General features: G+C 43.1%; 1 protein-coding gene across 2 annotated transcripts in view; it reads right to left on the bottom strand.

The window, feature by feature from the left end:
• Positions 1 to 21,834, bottom strand: part of SMARCA5 (SWI/SNF related, matrix associated, actin dependent regulator of chromatin, subfamily a, member 5) — a 44,081-nt gene extending 22,247 nt beyond the window's left edge. Inside the window, exons 1-11 of one of the 2 annotated variants that reach the window (XM_037897272.2) lie at positions 21,343 to 21,834; positions 17,846 to 17,920; positions 15,528 to 15,694; positions 14,496 to 14,596; positions 12,777 to 12,877; positions 11,558 to 11,737; positions 7,404 to 7,559; positions 7,182 to 7,313; positions 5,850 to 5,918; positions 3,732 to 3,841; positions 3,180 to 3,406 (exon numbers count right to left, since the gene is read on the bottom strand). In XM_037897272.2, the coding sequence (XP_037753200.1) occupies positions 3,180 to 3,406; positions 3,732 to 3,841; positions 5,850 to 5,918; positions 7,182 to 7,313; positions 7,404 to 7,559; positions 11,558 to 11,737; positions 12,777 to 12,877; positions 14,496 to 14,596; positions 15,528 to 15,694; positions 17,846 to 17,920; positions 21,343 to 21,477 (1,453 nt within the window). In that variant the 5' untranslated portion in view covers positions 21,478 to 21,834. Of the gene's footprint in view, positions 1 to 3,179; positions 3,407 to 3,731; positions 3,842 to 5,849; positions 5,919 to 7,181; positions 7,314 to 7,403; positions 7,560 to 11,557; positions 11,738 to 12,776; positions 12,878 to 14,495; positions 14,597 to 15,527; positions 15,695 to 17,845; positions 17,921 to 20,451; positions 20,595 to 21,342 lie in introns of those variants that run through there. The other variant, XM_037897273.2, reaches the window with a different exon arrangement.
• Between the last annotated feature and the right edge of the window lie 2,478 nt (positions 21,835 to 24,312).

Here is a 24,312-nt window from a genome sequence, read left to right as displayed (position 1 = left end):
TGGGCCCTGTGGGCTGACCCACATTGCAACTGTAGCCTGGTCCGCAATCGATATGGTCACCGTGGCAACCTCTGATGACCTGGGCCACCTGCTCACAGAAAGTAGCAGTCTCTGATCCCCTAGGGGCTGGGCGATCCCTAAGTGGTTGGGGTGCTCTGGTTTCGGAGACAACTGAACGAGAGTCCCTGGAGAACAAACCCTGGACCTGGCAATAAGCCCGGGAGTCCAAAAGGGCCATTGCAGCTGAGGCTGCCAGTGCGGAGGCCAAGCTACAGGTGCCTTGCTCCTACGTTTGTGGGAACAGCGCCCACTGTGGCAGGAGTGGAATGATTCCGCATCTGAGTCCGACAACCCCGATCTGGACCTGGACGACCATGGCAGCACCAACCAGTATTGCACAGTGCCAATGTCTCCACATCGGGGATCGATGCTGAGAGCTGGGTGCTGGAGATCATTGCCTCTCTAACAGTGCCAGAGATCTAGATCCCCTGGGCGGCACCGGGGAGAAGTGTAAGGGGTCCCGAGATGGCTGCCAGTGCCTGGGAGAGCGGCGCCAAGGACAACGGCACTGTACAGGAGGAGAATGCCGCATCATAGCTGGTTTCCCTGTAGATGGTGCCAGGCGTGGAGGTACAGAGGGCTGGTCCCTGACCACCAAGAGTTGCGGTGCCATCAGTTCACAACTCCCTGTCAGCTTTGAAAGTGTCCGGGGAGGAGGGTAACTTCAATTCCTCCACCTGGCACTGCCTGTCTGAGGGAGTTACTGGGCACCAGACTCAACATTCCCCCGTCAGGGAACCAAAATCAACGGTGCTGACTCTTGACCCTTGGGTGCAGAGTGCTCCTTCCCGGGACGCACTGCTGATGCACCCGGAGGCTGAGACACCTTCAGCTTCTGCGAATGGCCTCTGTCAGTTTTCTTCCCTTTTTTTCCCCCGGTACTGACAAGTGGGAATGGTGCCAGGTAGTCTGGAGAGCTGGAGAGCAGTGCCGAGGATCTCTGGACTCTGTTCTCAGTGCGGTATTGTGCACCAAGGCCAGAGTGCTGCGCACTGATTAGCTCAGCGCCAGGACCCCAGGCTCGGAGGCAGGTTGAGGACAAAGAGAGGACTCCATCAAAAGCTGTTTGAGATGGAAGTCCCGCTCTTTTTTCATCCTGGGTGGAAAGGACCTGCAGATTTTGCACCTGTCTGTTTGGTGCTCTTCCCCCAGACACTTCAGGCATACATCGTGGGGGTCACCTGTTGACATGGGCTTACTGCAGGTCCCACACAGTTTAAACACTTGACCCCGAGGGAAGGAAATGGATAGGGTGAAACCCCGGGCCCTAACCAAAAGTATAACTCTAAATTACGCTAAACTAAGAAGTGAAACCTATGCTAAACTATAGACCTAACCAACAAGCTAAGGGAAGAACTCGTGAGGCAAGTGAATGCTATTTCAATGACCATCACCAGCAGTAAGAAGGAACTGAAGGGTGGGTCGGGTCGGCAGGATCATATATTGACCGCCATAAAGGCGCCATTCCAGGGGGCTCCATGGCTGACCCGACAGGTGCTGCTAAGGGAAAGATTTTAGACAGTCGTACATGCGACGCGTGCACACCTGATTGGAACTGATGTGAACAAACACTCGAAGAACCACCTCATTTAATATGGAACAACAGAAATACATATATAATGCTGACCTGCAATAGTCAGATATTGCTATTCAATATTTTACTCAATAAATGTCCATAGCATTATCATAGACATATCAATATTGTTTAAAAATTCTTCATCCTTAGTGTGAAAATGATATTGATCCTTTACTGCAAGTTATATACAAGGACAACTTAAAACACAAAGGCACACACTAAATAAGGATTTCAATAGAAACCACCACTGATTCACCTTTTCATTAAAAAAGTGTAATTAAAATCAAGCCATTCCCCCATACCCTTGTGCAAATACTTGAAAATTAAAATTTAAAGATGAACTGAGCAATTTGGGACATTAAAGCATTTAACAAGTATGAAGATTTAAACACATTTTTAAAATAAATCCTCTGAGAGGCAAGTACCCACTTGAATGCTGGTCTTGGTAAGTAAGTCAAGAATGTGCTCTACTGCAACACAACAGAACTGCAAACTCCCTATCCTGTTTATGGTGTTCATAAATGGCAAAAAAATTGTCACCATTATTTCTTCCATGTTCAGTTAGTTATGACGCTTGCCCTTTACACTGGATAAATACCTATTCACTGCAATCCATTTTTAGTTAATCCAGATAATTTTTTCTAGGACTAAAGGCAAAGGTCACATGACAGCTGAAAATGAAACAGTATATAGCAACAAGCCTCATAAGCAAAAAATGCCAACACTATCATTTTGATTTGTTAACTCCTATCTCCTGTCTTATGGCATCCATCACTATAGTGTCTGAATATCTCCCAAGGGATAAAGCAAAAATACAGGCCAAAGGGCTAAGCCTAGGTTTACTTCCTATTGCCTATGGCTGTTTTTTCTTTAACATCTTCCCTTGCCCCTAAGTTTTCTACTGTCTCCTCCTTTGCTGTGCTTAGGTCTGTCTGTAAAAACATTAACTGAATTAGTAAATTTTACGCTTTGTTCTGAAGGAAGGAATATTTGTAGTGAATCTGAGCTCCTGCAATAATGAATTCCAGAGCCTTTACCCTGTTGCCAAGAAAGCATAGTTTCCCCACTTTCACAAGCTTCCCCTTAAGTTGAGTTTCATATGTCCTGAGAATGTTGCCATTAAGGGAGACTGACATGCTCCAAGGTACCTTGGAACAATTCCATAGAGGGCCTTGAAGGTTAACACCAAGGTTTTGAATATGATCTGGTATCTTATAGAGAGCCAGTATAGTTAGCAGAACTCCACAGTGATGTGCTTTTGGCACCTGTTGCTGAGAAAACAGGTTACTACATTCAGGACCAACTGAAGCTTCAGTGGCCCCCACTTAACTGAAGAACAGATTTCAAAGTCCTGATCCTGATCTATAAAACCTTTAATGGATTGTGATCCAATTACCTATGAGGCCACCCTAGCCTCCACAACATCTATGATCTACAGAGAAAATACATCTGGAGATTAAATTCCATCTATTAAAATCAAATGACGCAGACAAGAAATCAGACAAATGATTCAAACAAATCAGGAAAGAAATAAGAGTCATACCTTGTTCTTTCAACTTTGGTAGCAATTTGTCCAATACCACCATTTTGCCACTGTTGGTAACCAAATGCATATCTGTTGTGTAAGGTGGACCAGGTTCTGCTCCATCAAAGAGGTAAGGATGATTGCAACATTTTCGCAATTGCATCAGGATGTTCAACAGTCTCATTTTGTCCAACTTCCCAGCAGAGTTCAATATATCTATATCCTTCATTAAGATTCGTGTATACCTATAATTGAAAGTGATACTTAAATTATGTAAAGGCCCTCTTATTGTATAAGTTATAAAGCAAGAATTCAAAAGCAGACCCTCTCCCATTCCATAAGAAGAGCTCACTGATGACTGCATAAACAGCAACTTAGCTATTAGGTAAAGCTATCACAAGGAAACATATTAAATTCCTCCCAGCTGGTTGCACCATAAGCAATTAAATCAGATTCTGCACAATACAACAGCATTTTTCTGCAGAAGTTGTAGTTTAATTAGTTCAGTTGTAGACAGCAGATTTCTAGTCAGCTTTAACAGTAGTACAGACAAATGCCTGAATTACTTACCATTCTCTTTGCATTTTGCTTAGACCCACATAAATTTTAACTTCCTTCTTTGGAGGCAAACTCTTTTCTACATCAGCTTTAATACGGCGTAGGAGGAATGGCCTTAGCACCTGGAGAAGATTGAATGTTTAAACTGAGTTTCAAATAAAGCAAGAAATTAAAGTCTTTCATGTTTCTTATTTCCTAGACAAGCAAGAGCTATCAATAAAATAGAGAAGATTCACCGAATACATTTCTGAAAACGAATCCATTGGTACTTTAAAGCCATGTTTCATTGAAATTCTAGGAGGAACAAACTCCAGACCATAACTAGGTCCTCTGGAAAAATGATTAACACACAGACAGCTATCTTCCAGAGGAATACGTTTGAGTTTCCTCTGAAGGATTCAAACCAGACCATCTTGAGAGCCACAGGGAGAAAAGGAAGAAATACTAGCATGGTTACTACCAGTATTGCTATGATCCAAACGCCCCACCTCTGTTTTTGTTATCAAGCATGGCAAGCAGTAACAGATAACCAAGCTGCATTAGGATGCCCCACAAATCAAAGTGGCATCACTGATATGAAAAGCTGCTAGAGATGCCCACACTCATTTTTGCCCATCAAGCCCTAACTCTCTAAGAGATGATCTCACAAGAATTTTGTTTTGCCGTCGTCCCCCGACTCCCGCCGAGTGGTATGAGTTATCTGTGCCAGACAAGATGAGTAGGAACACCTTACATTTCTGAATTTTCTTCACATTTTAGTGTTTCTGGTACTTTCAATGTATATGATTCAAGCTGGAAAAAGATTTAGATTCACCAGTTTCAGTTTCTTTAGGGTCAGTTTCATATTCTGGTTTCTCATGCACTTACATTACAACTCAAAATGGGTGAAATTTTTTTGTCAAATCTGTCTTGAAAAAAAAAAGATTTTTCAATTAAATAAAAATGTTTCACAAGTGGCTGTTTTCCACAGAAAATTGTTTGCCTGCCAAAAATAAAATACTTCAGTTCAGATATGCCCCCATAGTGCCTCATACTACCTATAGTTTGGTTGTCTAATGTCTCTATTCTCCTCAAAAGGACGAGCTCCCTAGCTGGATGTCATGTCCCACGCTGCACTGCAGCCATGGGACATCATAATGCATCACCTACCCTCATCAAAAGGGGAGACTGATGCACCATGGGAGAGTTAGTAAGAACAGAGAGCCAGGCCTACAGAGGAGAATAGGATCATAAGAATATGGGAGTTGTGCTTTGAACATATAAAATGCTAAGGACCTGATTTTTCAGAATGATAGGGATCTCAAATTGTACACCCAGAATTACAGGATACTTTTGACTTTAATCTCTCTGTACCTTAGTTCCCCATCTGCAAAATATGGCTAATACTCCCACATCTCACAGGAATGTTGTGAAAATACATTTACCAATATTTATGAAGCACTCAGATACTATAGAGATAAGTGCCATACAAAAGCGAGAGGAAATGAATAAATTCTGTCTTCAGAACAGGGGTATAGGAGAGTGTTCAGTAAATAAGGCATTGGGCCACATATTTGAACAGTGACAAGAAAACAAACTATTAAATAGCTGCTCATTAAATTAGCACCATCCATCCTGTGCACAGAATGAGGCAGGGGTTCTGTGGGAAAAAACAGTATGTGATCTTCTAACTAAAGACTGTATCACAATATATATGCACAAGGGAACTCAATTAAAGTTGTACAGACAACCTTAATTCAAGCATTTCCTAATATGAATGCTTGACTTTGCAATCTTAATCATATTCTTTTAACATGGGGGGTGGGGTTGAATACACACAATACCTGTTTATATTGGAATTTGTACACCTTTTTCAAAATGTAAGATCTGGGCTTAAAGCTATTCAACCAAGCCTATTTAAGAACGAAATACATCCTTTGCATCACTGAAGTCAGGATGCAATTATTCTGCAAAATAGTCTAAAAGTCTAGTATATGTTTTGGAATAAGGATATTTTCCTTAATGTTCTATGAGCAAAGACATCAGAAAAGTCTTTGGAACAAGTGGACTGGTTAATGACAATACTCATTCAACATTATATGAACGTGACACATACAAAACAAAAAACACACCAAAAAAAAAAAACCTTACCATGTGGAGACGTTCCACCAGCTTTTGATCTCCAAGACAGTTATTTGTATCAAACCATGAATCGAAGTCCTATATTAATAAAATGTTTTATATACAGAAATTTTATTACACCAAGAAAGTTAATCTACTGCAATAAAGAAAGTAGTTCACCACATGACCGTTACAAATTCAATTTAAATTTCACAACATAAGTAATTAAGTATACTGATATGTAATCAGCTATAATAATATAAGCACATTTATACTAGGTACGACTGAATCCCCCCAAGAGGTTGTACTGCTTTAACTATGTCAGTATCTAGCCAGATATGGTTATAGCAGTACAAAAACTGTATAACTCACCCTTAAGTTACAATGCTGATTTTTTGACACTATACTTATTTCCACGCCCTGTCCACAAAAACAGGATGACTTCACAACAGAAGCTGATATAGGAGGAAGACAGTTTGTTCAAAATCAAAGAAGAGAAAAATACAGAAAGCAAACAGCCAAGTAAGTTGCTTTTGGAATTGAAGTGCTGTTTCTTGTTTGCTCCAATATGAAGGTCATTTTTTCTCATGATCATTATGGAAGACCTCGGTACACTCATAATAACATTTAATGTACCAGCTCTTTTCTGCTGAAGGGAGCAACCACAGTCAGATCTTCTATAGTAAGAATATCACTATCCGCTCTGGCTGGATGCCACTGAGCATTTGATGGACGGAAAAGTTGGGGAGCTATGCATGCTACCTGAATACATTGCAAAGCTTCTTCTCCCACAGGGGCTAAAGCCGAATTCAGCTAAGTACTTAAGCAAAAGCACATAACCTTAAGCAAAACAACCTTACTGAATCTGGACTTAAATACACTGCCTTTGCAGAACCATCAGATGTGGGCACAAGGCACTCAAGCCTGGCAGTGAGTGCACTACACAATTGCATTGGCTTTCCCAACTCATATGGAATCAAAGTCTTGCTAACTAAATTTCAAGATGTGAAGACTAAATAACAAAATGATTCTTAAAATTTGATTTGATAATAAAAGTTAGTCATTTAAGATACCACGGTACAGAATCCTTCTTTAAAAATCATCAGCATGAAAATGAGTATCAAATCACAGTGACTGAAACACCCAGTGTGTGTGCTAAGTGGACAATAATGTTTAAAACAACTTACAGTGGACAATATACTGGATTAATTCATCTACATACTATACCTTTCAACAACCAGATATGAATGGACTGTCAGTCACAACATAATTAACCAGGTCTATTAAAGTTATTTGTATTTCTCTCAAGTCAGTAGATTAAAAATTAAATAAACTCAGTTAAAAAAAAATAAGAAACATTACATCAGCTGAGTTAAAGACATCTGGCAAAAGAAAGTTGAGAAGTGCCCAGAGTTCATGCAAATTGTTCTGAAGTGGAGTTCCAGTTAACAGCAGCCGATTTGTCGTCTTGAATTCCCTCACAATTTCTGACAACTGAAAAAGATCAAGACAATTATCAAGACTGTATTATTGTAAAGATCTGTAATCTATGCAAATGTCTACTTTGAGTAAATTCTAAATTACCTTTGATTTTTCATTTTTGATCCTGTGGGCTTCATCTATAACTAGATATCTCCAGTTAAATTTTTTGAACACAGATTTCTCTTTAATGAGCATTTCATATGATGTTACACAGACATCCCATTCTCCTGGCAACAATACATCTCGGACAAAGGCAGCCTGGTTAGAAAGAAAGAAAGTTAATTCTTGAAGATTAACTACCATATCTCATAACTAAATTAAATCAAAATATATTCTGTCTAGTGTTCAAAACAAAATTTCCCCCTCACATTGCAAAATTAGGGGTTAAAAATAAAATTCATTGTAGCCTCAATGCAACAGATGTGCTTTCTAGTCTTAGAGATTCGCTAGACTGAACAAGTGCCAATATCTCATTTTTAAGTGGGGAAGAAAAGTGAGCTTCAGATATCAGTCTTTACCAGAAGAGTAGGTGCAAAAGTTTTTGAATGGGTAAATTGTAAGGTTAAAAATCATAAAGGAGCACTAACACCAGTAATGTTATAATATTTTCAGTTGGATTAGAGCAATGGTCCCCAAACTGGGGGGCGCAGAGGAACATTCGGGGGAGCACCACCAAACTCCGCTCCTGGTCTCAACGCCGGCTGCCAGCCCTGCACCCAGGGATCTGTGCTCCACTGTGGCTGCTGGCCTCGGCCCCTGCTCTGCTCCCACCCCACCCCCAGCTGTGACCCCAGTCTCGGCCCCCTTACTCCTGTCCGCGTTCCCACCTCCTGGAACTGCGGTTATGCTCCTGGCTCTGGGGGGTGGGTGCGGACAGAAGTAAGGGGAGGTGTGAGGTAAACAGTTTGGGGACCACTAGATTAGAGTATAACGGGTCTGGAGTATGTAAAGCAAATCCAAGCTGTGACTCCACTAGGCTAATTTAAAAAAAAACAACTGAGCTACTGAGTGCGGTCATCTAGGGACTACAATACAGCCCAACAATGGAGAATTCAAAAAGAAAGGTTATTTATGTGACAATAACTGGGCTTCGAGATGTGTGGTCCCTATCCTCTAATCCACCACCAGTGTGCATGCTCTTGAGACCAGAAGATTCTCACTACCAGCGTACATTAATCCATGCCTAGGCCCCTCTCCTCCTCGTGCTCTGAACCAAGGTCATGGTGGAGGAAGCACAGACCAGCTGCCTCTTTAGTACCTTTTGACCACAAAATAACCCTAGGATACGGCACCAAAGAACAGGGGAAGAATGGCGGGTAGCGGAATACAGATAGGGACCACACATCTTAAAGAACTCCAGTTACTCTAAGGTACATAACCTTTCTTCGAGTGATAGTCCTGATCTGTATTCCACTGTGGGTGAGTCAACAAGTAGTATTCATTGAGTAGGAGGGTGCAAGGACCCATGCTGTACCAGCTTGCACTGGGGGCATAACATCTTATGAACACAGCCCCATGTTGCCGCTTTAAGGATTTCCAGGAGAGGGACTTCTCAAACTGATGCTATTGATGCAGACTGAGCTTTAAGTGAGTGGGCCCTCACACTCTTTAGGGGAGGAATTGCTGTTAACTCATAACAGAGCAACATGCAACCTGAAATTCAATCGCACAGTCTTTGGGATGAGATAGCTTCACATTCTGCAAAGGATACAAATAATCTAGATGATTTCCTAAAGGATTTAGACCTTTGCAGGTAGTGTCAACGTTCAACCGACATCCAGAGAGCAAAGCTTCCTATCCTCATTGGTGACACACAGCTTTAGGAAGAAGACCGGTAAATTAATTCTGAGATCACCTTGGGGATGAAATTCGGGTGTAATCTCAGAGACACTCTGTCCCTATGGAAGGCTGTGTAAAACAGATTAACCACAAGGGCTCCCAGCTCACCCACTCTTCTGGCTGTAGTGATAGCCACCACAAATCAATAGGTGAGCTAAGGAACATATGTCTAAGGGTTCAAACAGAATCTTCATTAATGCTGATAGGACTAGACTGAGGTCCCAAGTCGGGGTAGATTTCAATATCAGGGGAAAAGTTCTAACAATGTACCTGTCACAGGATGGGTAAGGATAGAGTGTTTGTCAACTAAAGGGAACAGATGCTGATACCTGCTATGTGCACACAGATATAGCAAAGAGAAACACCTGAAGTCTTTGAGGACAGGAGATATTTTCAGATGACAGGAATGTCGGAATCTTCTGGTGTTACCTGAAAGTATTAACACCAGACAGAAAATCATTTCTACTTTGAAATATAGAACATTCCTGTTTGACGCCTTCCTATTACTAAAGATATGCTCTTCTGAGCATGTCGTTCCTAGGTTTCTTGCCCATCCAAATACCAGGCTGTTAGGTGAAGGAAAGTTGGACTGGGATGTCTTTGTGCTGGGTCAATAGGTCCAGGAACAGCTGGATACGGATGCATGGACATGCTGACATTTGGAACTTCAGGAAACCAGAATTGTCTGGGCCATCTGGGACAATAAGCATCACCAAGGCTCCCACTTGCTTGATCTTTCTGAGGGCCCAGGGTAAGAGTGGAAGAGGTGTGAAGGCATATGTTAGTTGTCCCAACAATGGTAGTAGAAAAGAGTCTCCTCAGGATCCCTAACCTTGAGTCCCCCCAGAACAGTAGATTGGGCATTTCTTGTTCTCCTGACAGAGAGGTTCCAAGATAGGGGCCCCCATTGTTGAAATACGTTATGAACCACTAAATTACGTAGCTCCCATTCACAGTCCCTGGAGAAGTGCCTCTTGAGGTTGTCTCCTAACTTCTTATGTATCTCTGAGAGGTGCTCTGCCAAGAGAAAATACACCAGCTCCAAAGCGTGACTTCTTCTATATAAAGAAAGGGGGAGACCTTACTCCTTGTTTATTTGATGCAGAACACTTGCCATTTCAGACGTGACTTGGACATGCAGGGTTACAATAAATGGTCTGAACCACTTGCAGGCTTCATGGACTACCCACAGCTCCAGGAGATTTCTGTGCAACTGGAATTTAGCGGGAGGGGGTCCATATACTTTGTGCTACATATTCATATTGAGCTTCCCATCCTTTGTAAGGAAGTAGCTGTGATCAATCTCTCTGTAGGTGGAGGAGGGTCAAAGGGAACCAAATATACACACTACTTCCTTGTTCTCCCACCAGAAGAGGGAAGCTTGCACTCTGTGGGGTGGCAAGACTAATTTGTCCAAACTGTCTACTCAGTATGTAAATGATCTGCATCGAACCCTGCAGACATCAAAGGCAAAGTCTTGTGAAGGGTGTCAAGTACATGAAGCCATATGACCTAAAAGGAGGAGGCAGGCATGAACAGACATCTGCGGGTGCAGCTGAAGTGGAGTGATGAGATTCTTATGAACTAGAATCAGTCCTGAGGTAGGTAAGCGTGGCACTAATACAGTCCAGGGTTGCCATGATAAAGTCTATAGTCCTTGGGGGAACTAAAATGGACTTTTCTACATTTGCTCAAGGTCCCCATGAGTGCAAGAGTGAGTAGGGAGCAGTTTGCTATCTGCACCTCTTTAGATTTTCCCATTAGTAACCAGTCACTGAGGTAGGGGAAACTGATGAGCCCAGGCAGCCGAAGTGGGCTGCCAGTATCACCTTTGTGAACACCCATAGCGATGTTGCATGGACGAAGAGGAGCACTCTGGTTTGGTAGTAGTCCTGACCTACAGTGAATCTCCAGAATCTTCTGTGTGCAGGATGGATGTCTATGCAGAAGTAGGCACACTTCAAATCAATAGCAGCAAACCAATCACCCTTGTTCAATGAGGAAATTAAAAGAGGACAGGGAATGCTTGAAATTACTTTTCTTTTTTTAAGTTGATTTCAAATAATAGCATCCCTTTTAGGTCTTATATTGACCAACAAAAGTCCAAGTTACTGAATAGATTTGTATACTTTTATATGTTCATTTGTCAATTTTTGTTTGCTTGAAAAAAAAAAAAAAAAAAAAAAAAAAAGGGTGTCATCTAGTATCTAATACAGAGCACTTCTGAGCCTAAGTTGAAAATTCTGTGGCATCTACTTCCGGAAGCATTAGTCTTCCTCCTGAACAATCTACAGCAGCTACTTGTTGATTAGAAAACATAACAAGGTGGCAAGTTTATATGTTGGGTCTACCATATATAAACACTTTGGGGCAGGAGAGAAGAAAAATATGAATATGCAATAGTGTATCATACTTACTCTTTGGTCTTTGTCACCTATCAAACAAACTGCTCGAAGTGTTGGTACCCATCTCTTGAACTCATTCATCCAGTTGTGTAAAGTGGATTTGGGAACTAATACCATGTGAGGGCCAGGAATATTTCTGTAGTGTTTCATGTACCCAAGAAGAGAAATCGTTTGCAGTGTCTTTCCAAGACCCTGTTAAGAGGTTAAAATTTATTTCTATTAGTGGGGAAAGGCTCTCTTAAAAAAAAAAAAAATGTCCTTAGCAACTCAGTGGTAAACTTTAAAAAGGCAGGTGAAAACAAAACTAGCAAAAATAAGAAATCCCAACAAACAGAGATCCTCAAGATACATTGAACTGACAGACAACTACTTTATTTTTAAAGCACACAGTGAAATAAAAAACTTATGCTTACGCTCAAATTTGTTAGTCGCTAAGGTGCCACAAGTACTCCTTTTCTTTTTTGCAAATACAGACTAACACGGCTACTACTCTGAAACCAGTTAGAATTGTACTTCTACCATTTGGTATAGAAAAACCCTTGACCTTATCAAGCCAGACAGTGCAGCACACCAGGTAGCACCCTATGAAATGTCCTATTGCTACAGTTCCCATTAGGGGAAGTGCTAATCTAGAGGAAACAGGCATTTTTGCAATCAAGTCAGCTAACCCTACTCACAACACTAAGTGTCCCACAAATTGTTCTCTACAGCAATGACGACTAGAGAGGGAGTGGGGGTTTTTCCTCTCACTGTATTAGGGTTCTATAGTGACTGGGGCCCGAGGAAAATGGCTTCCATCTGGTTCCCTGCAGCTGCCATTCTTTTTGCACCTTAAATGCTCCTTACCATGAGAACTTTCTGAATACCACTCAAAACAGTTGCAGCTTTAAAATAATATAAAGGGCAGTTTGTTCCATAAAACAAACTTTTTCTGGGTTTGGATTTCCTTGAGGTAGATAAGCACATCCAAGTGATTCCATTTCACGAAGGAAGCTGTTCCATAGTTGACAGCTGTTGTAGTAATGTCATGCATGTAGTTTTAACAAAAATGTTGTAGTATGAATTAACCACATTTTACAAAAAAAAAATCATTCAAAGTGTATCATAACAAGTAACATCTTGCATTTTATAATATAAACAGCTTCTTTAAAAAAATTAACTAGACCAAAATTTGATCACACTTCATGTCCCTTCTCCCCATACAGTCTCAACAAAAATTAGCAGCACTTACCATTTCATCTGCCAGGATACCATTGATGCCATTCTCATACAAAGAGATGAGCCAGTTCAACCCTCGGACCTGATAATCACGCAGTTTACCCCATTTTACATCTAAAAGTGAGGACATGCAAAAACAGATTAAAAGATTTGTAAAAATGTATTTGAAGCCATCACAGCATTCCCTTATTGCTAACTGACAGTATTTCTTATCTAAAGGTAGGAGAATGTGATAGTAATACTTTCCAGAGAGTAATTAGGACACTGCCAGCAGAGGCTGTGGCATTTCTTAATACACGTCTCTGAGCCTGAAGAGTGAAAACATAAGGAGCATGTTTCCCTCAACATCACTAGATGTGGTAAAATTCTAATGTAATAATCTTAATTCGAATCTCAAACCCAAGCTGTAACCACCAAGCAATATCAGGTTAAAGTATATTATCTCTCCTCAGAATTTAAGATCAATCGATCAGTTAGATTAAATTGTACTGGAAGATAGATTAGACTGGTGCTAAATACGTAGTATGCATAATCTGAAAAATAAAACCCCACCACTGGCAAGTACTGTACCAGTATGTGTCTTTCACAGTAAAATCACTCCAGCTGCTGCTCTGAATCTTTTGAATAGGAGTCAAACTACATTACAGTAAACTTCACTGTGCTACCAAGGAAAGCTACTTGCAGGCAGCAATGCTGTTTCTGGAAATACTCTCGTGAGGACGCAGGAAGGAGAGAGTAGAGTCCTATTTTTCTACCCCCAGCTGCAGAGAAGAAAGTCCTGCATCTGCTGTTCATAGCAAAAGTTATTGAAATTACGCAGTGCAAAAATTCCCTACTGTAGCACAGGTATCACATCTTCAGCATAAATTATTTTTTTTTGCAGAATCAAAACTCATCTTAAAAAAGTACATTTCCAGCCACATAGCAAGTTAAAAATTTAAACTGCCAGATCCTCAACAGATTCACGAATATCCAAAATCCAAACATTTGCAAATTTACAGTTTTCCATAAACTCAGTGGTTTCCAAACTGCGGGTCATGACCCAGTACTGGGTCGCAGAATGTAAGGCACTGGGTCGCAGCAGCTCCGGTCAGCACTGTCGACTGGGCTGTTAAAAGTCCCGTCGGTGGTGCTGCCTGGCTAAGGCAGGCTAGTTCCTACCTGTTCTGACACCACGCTGCACCCTGGAAGCAGCCAGCAGCAGGTCCGGCTCCTAGGCGGGGGGCGGCCATGGGGCTCCGTGCACTGCCCCTCACCCCAAGCATTGGCGCCACACTCCCACTGGCCGGGAGCTGAGAGGGCGGGCGGTGCCTGAGGGCGAGAGCCACATGGAGCTGCTTGCACACCTCCACCTATGATCCGGACCTGCTGCTGGCTGCTTCCGGGGCGCAGCGTAATCCGCAGTGGCGGGACAGGCAGGAAACCTGCTTTAGCATCCCTGCTGCGCCACTGACCGGAAGCCGCCCGAGGTAAGCCCACACCCCAACCCTCTGCCCTAGCACTGAGCATCCCCCGCGCCACCCACACACACCCCCACCTCCACTGGGCCACGGGCATCAATAATTTTCTTCAATTGGGTCGTCAGAAAAAATATTTGAAAACCACTGTTCTAGATTATGGGGATCTTGCAGCAAAGACACGCTTCTCAGGAATGCAAGAATACTAGAAATAGAAGAATTGTAGGGTCCACTGAGATTTTACCAAGAACAAAGAATGAAAGAGCAAACCATACATGATGGAGAATCTTCAAATCGAGTGCATACATTAGTTGCCTTGGAGCTTTCTGTCAATAGCTCCTCATCTTCTTCCTGTTCTGTTCTACGATGTCGATAGCTAAAAGATCAAAAGTAAAATATAAAACAAATTTCAAACTAGATTGAGAAGACACCAGACTGCTCCATAATAAAATCTTGATACCATTCTTGATAGAGGTAAACAAGAGAGGTCTGAAGAAACTTGCAGACTGATTTCTTATAAACATTTGCAATATGCTTTGTAAGACCATGCTGTGGATAATTACTCTTTCCACAGCATGGTCTTACATGCTCATCTACTCTTTTGTGTCACTATGTTTGCTGATTTATGTTGATTGGAGTATTTAGTGCTGTGCTGACAGCTCGACTTCCAGCTGCATTTACCTGTGTGTAGAAGACATATTCTCTCTCCTTCTGTTACTACCAGGGCTCCAATACAAGGGTAGGGAGCAAAATGCTTGGAGGAGGGCAAAAATGCAAAGACTATAGGAAGGATGCTAACATTATCCTCTAACAGGGAGGTTGTACTTTTAACAGGCAGTTTCTAAGCTTCTGCAAAGCTTCTCAGAGGCAGCTGCTCTAGAGCTCTCTTTCAGGAGTTAGAAAAATATCTACAACTTTATAAACGGCAATAAAAGCAAAAACAAAATATATTTCTTTTTAGCATTTTGGTTCACCTACAAAATTCAGCACATGTGGATTCCCCAAGAGCTGTTAAATTTATTCCCCACCACCACCTTCTTTCTTCATTCACTTCATCACCGCAAAAATTATTTGGATTGTGACCAAAGTTCAATTTATAAACAGCAGTGGTTATTTTGCAAAATGACTCTCCATTTTATAATGCTGTATGGGTGTCTAAAAAACAAAGCCAAAACATCAGCAATTTTGAGAAGATAAAGCAAAATACCCTCCAGCATCACTCATCTTTTAAAGGAAGTTCCTAATCTGCAAAAAAAAAAATACAGAAACATACTGCAGGCATAACTAGAAGAAGAGGTATTACTTACTCGCCAACTGACAGCAGATTCTGTTTCTCATCCTTTTTTATTCGTGGACGTCCTGGTTTCATTTTCAAAGGTGAAGTTGGAGTCTTTTGAGCAGCAGGCTGAATGAAATGAGCAAACAGCTCAGTCTGCTTTAACAGATACTCAAATCTGTTTGCTCTGTCTGTTTGCTGTTGATATAATGAAAAACAAGTCACTTCAGCAAGTGAGACATTACAATATGCTCATATTATAAAAATTTAGAATCTATTTACAATGAATGGCTTAGAATGATTCAAATTTGAATGTATATTCTTTAAAATAGGTAGCTACAAAAGTTAATGGCTGTGAAATGGATTTGAGCCCATCAAACGAGAGCCCATCAAATATCCCAGAATAAGTCTAGGCCAAGGTCACAGAGGACACCTGAATAAGACTGAAATCTAACTTTGAGACCAGGAAGCTCCAATATACAAATTGCTATGTCCAAGACTGAAGAAACCCCTGTATATGAGAAGTCTGGTTTATTCTGGTGAAGCACCAGTAGGCCAAAGACAACCTTTTTGTAAGTAAACCAATGTAGTGTTGTCAGTGTGCAGACTCACAAAGTCTTAGTGCAACCGCTGTCCATAATTTTGGCAGGAAACAGCAGTATTAAACTGACAAAGATCCTTAATTTTCAATGTTAATAATTCAGTATCACAAGGGAAGCAGTGAACTAAAAACATCCACTTCAGTTTCACGCTTCTGCAACTTAGTAAAGCTATAAGCAGACACAGGTACTTGAGTTATTAATAGGAAGGATGTAAAAAAGGAAGCTTTGACAGGAGAGTAGATAGGGTGGTGGATGGCCTCATTCCCTACATACCAGCCAGAGTTTGACAGAAGATCATCCATTAACTTGTTATGAATGCTAGTGATATCCCTCTTAAAGCAGCCAGTGACATCCCCTTTTAAAGCGGGGGGGAAAAGAGAGGGCAGGTCTTCCCAGCAGTATTGCCCCTACACCTCAGTTCTTCTATATCAGGTTCTGATGTCTAGTACATTTTGCAAGCCCTGGTCAAGTCACCAACCCAAGGTCACACTATGACTCAGAGTCAGGATTAGAACTCAGAATTTCCTGCCTCCCAGTCTAGTACGCTAGCCCACTAAATCATGCTACTTCAGAAGACTCTGCCTACTTTGAAGCCTTCCCATCTCAAATCTATTTTGCCTGGTAATTAATACAACTTCAGAGAACTTTCAGCACCAACACAGAGCTTTCTGCTGCATAGCTTTTTATTCTTCCCTCACACTACAACTACCTCTCTTACTGTATAGGGCAGTGGTCCCCAAACTTTTTATGGCCACACCCTCCTTACCCCTGTTGCCCGCTGCCCCCCCCTCCCGTCAGGGGGCAGGGCTGGAGCAGGGAGCAAAGCTGCAGCCAAGGGCTGAGGTTGCGGGAGTGTGTGAAGCCACAGCCAAGTGCTGAGGCTGCAACAGAGCTGGGAGCAGGGCTGGGTGGCACTCCCTCCCCACCCCCCATGCGGGCTGGCCCAGCCCTGCCCCCCCAAAAGTTCCTCCACACCTCTCTAGGGGTGTGGCACCCCACAGTTTGGGGACAACTGGTATAGGGCTATAGCATTTGAAGTAAAAAATGTAAGACAGTAAACTTTTTCCAAGAGCAGGAAAATAAAGGCCGTGGTCATTAGACTTTATCTGACCCTATATTTTAAGAAAGTTATGGAGTAATTCTATGGGGTTTTGATTTAAGATACTGATGGGCTCCCTCAGACCAGATACAAGTTCCTGTTTCAGAGGGTGAATGATTATTTCTCAACTTCTCTTAAGGTGGCCTGAGTCCTTTGCACGACCAGGCACAACTGCCTCAAGAGTCTATAGACACAGCTCTGAACTAGCCGGAGGATGCATAACATATGCGAAGTGTTCCCTCCCTCCAGAAGCTCAATACATCACCACCATTCCACTCCCAACACAAGTGGAAAGAATCAAGTTCTGAACAATGTGTCACAAGGCAGATCTTCACATTACACCACTCCTTGTAAACAGTACCCCCAAAATCCTAGGACATCTCACTTCATTTAGACCACTAAAAATTGCAGAAGCTTGTACCATGTCAAGGCGTGTGGGAAAATAAGGGAGGAGTAGAGGACAAAATATGAAGAGGAAGCAGCCTACAAATCTCAAAATGAAGATTTCTGCAGAAATGCCTAGTCAGAGTACCAGGAAACAAGTTAAGACGTCTCAAATAAGAGCAAGAAATTAACTTTTCTATAAAAAGCAATTACATCAATAGTGGCTATTTGTACCATATTGCACATGTGCTCAAAATTACAAACCATTTTCTCTTCATATGTAGGATCTGGTTCCTGGATTTCTTTTTGTTTTCCTGGTGATGCATCATCAAAAACTTCCTAGGGGGGAAAAAAATTAAAAACAAGTTGAACTCTCCTTTATAAAGATATCCAGCCTTGCGCAGAAATCATCTTATTTTATTCATGTTACCATTTATCCAGAGGATGAAACCTCTCTCTCAATTCCTTGATACATTCAAACCAAGATCAATTTTACTTACCAAGAATTGCACTGTTTTAATTTTAGTTTTGACCTAGTGACAGGGTGGCAAATTAATAAGGAGGTGCTATTTGATTTTCTTTTGCCTACCAAACCAACTAATTATCACTGATGATTAGATTTGGGACAAAAAACAAGTCTCCATTCAGTAATTTGATTCCACCCCACACACATTTCCCTTTTTGGAAAGGGGGGGGCGGGAAGGCGAAGGTATTTTCTTTGACTACCCTTTCAGATAGGGAATAAATAAAATCCCATTCTCCCCTATGGCAATACAGTACTCTGTTTCATCTCCATAACCCCATCACACAAGTGCATCTCCATTAACAATTTACAAGTTTCACTCTGCTTCTGGTGCTAGGAACAGAGGCAATGTGTAGTGGAAGTGGAAATACTACTGGCATGATCCTCCCCCATGCAACTGTCCTGAGGGGGCATTTTACAACATATGTTCTGAAGGAGGTTGGGGAAGAGAATGAGATATCTACAGACAATTACCATCCACCATCTGTTTAGAATAGATGGCCTATGCAAAAAGTTATTTACCTCACTTCAGTCCCTAGTGGCCAGTGGGTAATGGACAAGTAATATCAAAACAGAACAGGCAGGAACATACACAAAGCAAAGGATGGAAAAGAAAGAATAGAGACATAAAAAGGAAACATAGTAAGTACTGTGCCAAGGCAAGACTTATCAAAAGGGGATATGAAAGTGTAAAAGCAGAATTTTAATTTGCCAGTAAAGAGGGAAGGATCCAACAGAAAAGAGGTGGAAAATTCACTGCACTAAGGCAGTAGTTCTCAACCTTTTCTATACCAGACTGTGCTGCCCATCTAGCCAGGGTCTACTTGAAACCCTCTCCTGCTTTTTGCTAAAAGACAAGGAGAACTGTTGTGAACCCTGCACAGGAGACAGACACTTTTGACAAGTTATTCACATAAATCTGTACACACACAAATGATTACATTGTACAACTTTAAAAAGACAATAAATGGGCAGCAACTGTAGACTGAATTTAGGACAAGCATTTTCCTCTTAACATGCCAATAAGATTTTGAAACCAGGAGTTCATAAAATAGTCAAGACACCATTAAACACTTCTTCAACCAAGTTTGAATTCACATAATGCTTGAAGTTTTGTAAATAAATCAGCTGTTCTTTTTTCCTCTTTTGAAAGTGTAACATTTATTTCATTATATGTTGCTGGCCTCCTCTGTATAAGAAGGAACTACATGAACAAAAATTCTCAGATGAAAGTTACCTAATTATGGCATGTTTCCCAAAATGGAAGCTATACTTTCTATCCAAAGAAGTGTCATTGCTCTTCATGGCTTCCTAGGATGTGTGTACATTAGCATTTTTCCTTCAAGTCTCCTACCACTGATAGCAGCAAGATTCCCTGTCCACCAACATTTTTATCACCATATCTCCTCTAACCCTTAGAACGCCAGCAGCTAGTCTACACTAGCTTTTTCACCATTGTTACTAATAGAAGAGTTACATCAGTAGTGGTGCAATGGTGGGAGATTTAAAAAAATGCTAGCGCAGACAAGACCCTAGTAGCTCTTCATATAGGATGAAGGAAGTGAGTTTATGGCTGGGATCTGATTGCCTTTTTGGCTAGTTAAGCAACCTCGGGGGCGGGGGAGGGAGGAGCAAATCTGGTAACAACAGCTAAAGGCCTTTCATTCTGAATCAACGTAAATCAATATTCCAGAGGAAGGAGGCAGAGCACTTATAAATCTTCATCAGGAAACTTTCCAATCCAGTTAAAAAAAGAAATACCAAATATAGTATGTCAAGAAATAATTTTAAACAAACATCCAAAGTAGTCTGGTTTCTTCTTAATAGAACTATAACTATACAAAAGACAAAAACCACATACATCAAAAATCCTTGTTTAACAGCTTCCCACTTAGCTTTTACTTCTTTTTTTTTTAAAACAGCCCTAACTCTGCGTTGCCTTACTTTTGTAGGTTTAAATAGTATTTATTACACCAATGCTTTAGTGATTTGTTCATCTAAAGAAGCTACTTAAAAATATGTAATTTGCAAACTAGTCAGATTACGTAGGTTGACTATAAAGAATGATTCAAAACGTGAAATGTTCAGCAATAAAAAAGACAAACTGGTGTCCATGTATGGCTAAAGAAACAAATGCTGTTTCAAAACAATTATCTCTAGGCATTAGTTCAAATCCCAGGTTTTCCTAAACCCTGGAAATTTCTGGATTAGGCACATGTTGCCAAAATAAGACATTTCAGATCACAGAAAATACCACTGATTTATAAAACATTGCTAAATGTACTCAATTTTTCCATAATTTAAAGAGAAAACATAGCTAAACATAAGTCTTTGTTGGGATGCTCACTTTGGAAGAGAAGACGAATGAATTCAACCGTTATCGTGTGAGGATTTCAGTGTGCCTTCAAAATCCACATTTCAGATTAATTTTTTAAAATCGTCAGTTAGTCAAAGCGCATCCCGTCGATATTTCTTGGTGTTCTCATCTTTCTAGAAGTTTGTAGTACACCAACAATGGGCGAGGGGGAGGGGAACCTCTTGTTTGAATGGACTGATGTACACAGCGCCCACCGAACTGACAGGCCGGGCAATGAACAGAAAAAGAGCAACAACGCTGAAGGGAAGTTGAGAGGGAGGAGACTCTACTTTCTGCTCGAAGCATTTGTAACAGCTGCTCTTTATGCCGCACAACAGCTACCCGCTTCCCAGTCCCTTGGTAACTCGAGAGACTCCCACAGCCCCTGCACACAAGGAGACGCGACGCCCGTTTCCTGACCCCCCACCCCATTCATTCCTGAACCCAGGGGAGGAAGGCGACGCGCACACGCTGTGCGGGGTAGGCGGCCAGCGAGGGAGGCATCTCCGCTGCCGCTCTGCGCCTCCTCACACATGCCGCTGAGGGCTCCTCATCCGCCCGCCCGCTCTATTGTCTCTGCCCCACGCGGCTCCCGCACCCAGCCCTCGTGGCACGGCGCGACGGGCGGCGGGTAGAAAGGGGCTCGGGCACCGGCTACCGCGTGGCGCTATGAACAGACCGGGGGGGCGGGGGGGGGACTCTGCCCGGCTCATCCCCGCCCCGGGCCCCCTCTCCCCAAGTGGGGGGCAAAGGGGCCCCGAGTGTCCGGAGGGGACCGCTGGGGCCGGAGCAGGAGAACCCCGGAGTGGGAATCGGGACCCCACAGCCCAGGACGGTCTCCCCTCGCTCACACTCCTATTCCTCGGGGACGGGGGTCCTCACCTCCATGTCAGCGTCGCCCGCGGCGGGGGGTGGTGCCCCCGCGGCCTCGCTGCCGTTGTTAGTGGTTGCGGGAGGCGCGGTGCTGGCGGGGGGCAGGGTCTCATCGGGCGGCGGCTCCTGCTGCCCGGCGGACATGATCCCGGTGCGCCCGCCCCGCAGACAATGCCGGGCCGGGACCCCGCTCCCGCTGTGCCGGTTGGGCGGGGAGGAGGAGCGACCCTTCACACAGCTGCTGGAGGGGGTGGGGGGGCGCCGCTCACAGACTCCGCGCTGAGGCCCCCAGTCACTGCTGCCGCCCCGGCTTTCTCAGCGCGCTCCCCACCAACCAGGAACCAACCCAGCCGGCTTCCAGATCTCGCGAGAACTCTAGCAGGGAGCGAACGGACCTGCGCAGCCAACACTTCCCCGGTTGGGCAACTCCCGCACCCCCGCCAACCCACGAGGTGCTGCTACTACTACGAGTCTCCTACGAAAAAGGGGGCGGGGCCGCGCTCGCGCGAGGATTTAGGTCGGGACAACCGCAGGCTTATTGCGTCACTACTTCTCCCCCTCCCCCACGTATAGGGTGGTGTAAAAGGAGCGGCGAGGCAGAGCCTAATGATGGAGCCCCGCCCCCATGGAGCGTCACACCTGGGGGGTGGAGTGCGCGGGGAATGGAGTAAAGGGTTTAGCCCAGGCCCGGCAGGGGGTTAGGTCAGGCGCAGGGCCCGGGGGAGGGCGGCGGCGGCACGCGTTTGCTATAGGAGGGGCTGGCGAAGCGGCGCGCTAGGGCCAGTCCTACGCGTCCTGCAGTCGGGGGTCAGGCCCCCAACAGCCGTTACGTTAATTTTTTTTTAAAAAAAAAACTGTTAAAATCACGGCTGCCTCTGTTTATTTGCCGGCTGGTTTGCGCGTTTTGCCAGACCGCTGAGCAGGGCCGCGCAGAGCGTTAGGGGCCCAAAGCAAAACCTTCAAGTGAGGGGGCGCCTCCATCCTTCGGAAGCGCCTGGCCCTTGGGACTCTCCACCCGTCCTCTCCCAGGCGGCTCCCTGCTTGTAAGCATCGCCCTTGAGTGATGGGTCTGTGCAGCTTCCTGTCCTGGCCCCAGGGCTGAGAGGAGCCGGTTTCACCTGGCCTCGTGCACCCAGCGCGCACCTTGGCTAGAGCGGTGCAGCGCCCGACGCCCCAGCTTGCAGTGCTCCTCGCACCATGGGGCCCAGCGCACCCCGCCTGATGTTGTTCCACAGGTTGGGGGACCCCCCCCCCTTTCAAACACAGGGCCTGGTGCAAACTGCCCCTTGTGCATTCTCCCCCTTGCCTTGGCCAGCCCTGGTGCTTGCTGACTACAGCTGTTTTTTGTATAAGGGACTGGTTGCTCCCTATCGCGGGAGAGAGCTCTCCCAGCCACAAAATAAAACCACTCCCAGCGAGGGGGGGTAGCTCCGTCAACGGGAGCGCGGTTCTTGCTTATGAAGTGCTGTCTAGTTCAGGGGATGTTTTTTCACACTCTTGAGCAACAAAAGTGCCTGGGTAGACAGAGCCTGAGCCATGTAGTTTCCTAGACACCCTCCACCAACTTCTGGAACAACTGTGCAACCACCTAAGGACCACTCCTACATGGTTACAGTTGTCCTAGGCAGATATTTTAGCCGTTGGATCTACAGTGGTTAGAGAGCTAATGCCCATAGCCCCTACTCCTTGGAAAAATGAGAGGTGCAAGGAACTGAAGACCAGATTTTTAAACATATGTAAGTGCCATTTTCAAAGCACCTATGCACTTTTGAAAATGTCTCTGTCTGCATCTTTAGGCACCTAAATACTTTTTAAAATCTTGCCCTCAGTTCTCCTGCAGAGCTGCTTGATAGCTTACTATTCCTTTTTTCCCTACCCCAGAATGGTATTGTGGGGTTTAATCTATTGAGGTTTTAATACTATGCCGATTACCATGGTATTGGGAACTCAAGCTGTAATAAGAACTGAATTTGTTACAAGAGAAAAGAGTCAGCTTATGTTATTAACAGACAGCTTTTTGAAAAAATGAAGATTCTATGCCAGTATGATTGTGTGGACACACATAGAAAGATGTCCAGCTATTAGGACTTTTAATATGTTGCTCTTACCTAAAATGTACCACTGATGCTGCTGAATCCTTTGAAGATATTCCATTGTGATATCTCTGCACTGATAGAACATACTAAAAAAATAAAACCTAGGTGAAGATGCAGTGAAGCAGCAGAATACCAGCAGCAAAGCAGTTAAAAATATCTAACCTTAGATTTGTGCACTAAGTGCCTTGCATAACCAGGTGATTTATACAAAAAATAAATGTCAAGAATGTAATTGTTCACCCTGTAAATAAAAAGTAAAATAAATATTGGAAAATGACATCATTCAGCTATTTGTTTTTCCTACTTTTTTCTTTCGTGAATTTTTTAAAATGAGATGATTTGAAAATCCTTGCTCATTCAGCTTCCTGCTTCTGCCAATAGGATCAAAAACGGATGGCAAACACACACAGTGAGGAGACTACCACAACTTGTGCTAAAAAAGGGAAAGAAAGCCTCTAGCACCCAGCATATTAAAACAGTCTTCTATCCAAGTACTAACAGGGCCAAAATCCACTTAGCTTCCAAGATCAGGTATTTTCTGGGTCATATAGTCACAGATAGTTATTCCTTTTAGACATGATTCTTTTATCTTTTTCACACCTACAGTTAACAGGATTGGTAGTTTTCAGTGGAACAGATGGGGGGAGTGTCATTTTGAAAAAAAACCAAGAAGTTTTTGTGTTTGTTTAAAAAATTTTAAAATTAAGACTGAGTAAATAAAATTGAAAGTAACAACCAGGGTATTGTAATTTTCATTAAAGCATTAGGCAGGTAGCAAGAGCCGGAAGGCAGTGGTTATTGCATTCAGTAATATTTATCATTTATGATGGCTAGCATCTTCTGTGCTATGCCATAGCATCCCATTTTTATATCACAACATAAT

The sequence above is a fragment of the Chelonia mydas genome, chromosome 4, assembly GCF_015237465.2.
Source record: "Chelonia mydas isolate rCheMyd1 chromosome 4, rCheMyd1.pri.v2, whole genome shotgun sequence".
In the NCBI taxonomy this organism is placed as follows: Eukaryota; Metazoa; Chordata; order Testudines; family Cheloniidae; genus Chelonia; species Chelonia mydas.
The sequence above is the reverse complement of the archived record's forward strand: the minus strand, read 5'-3'. Positions and strand labels throughout refer to the sequence as shown.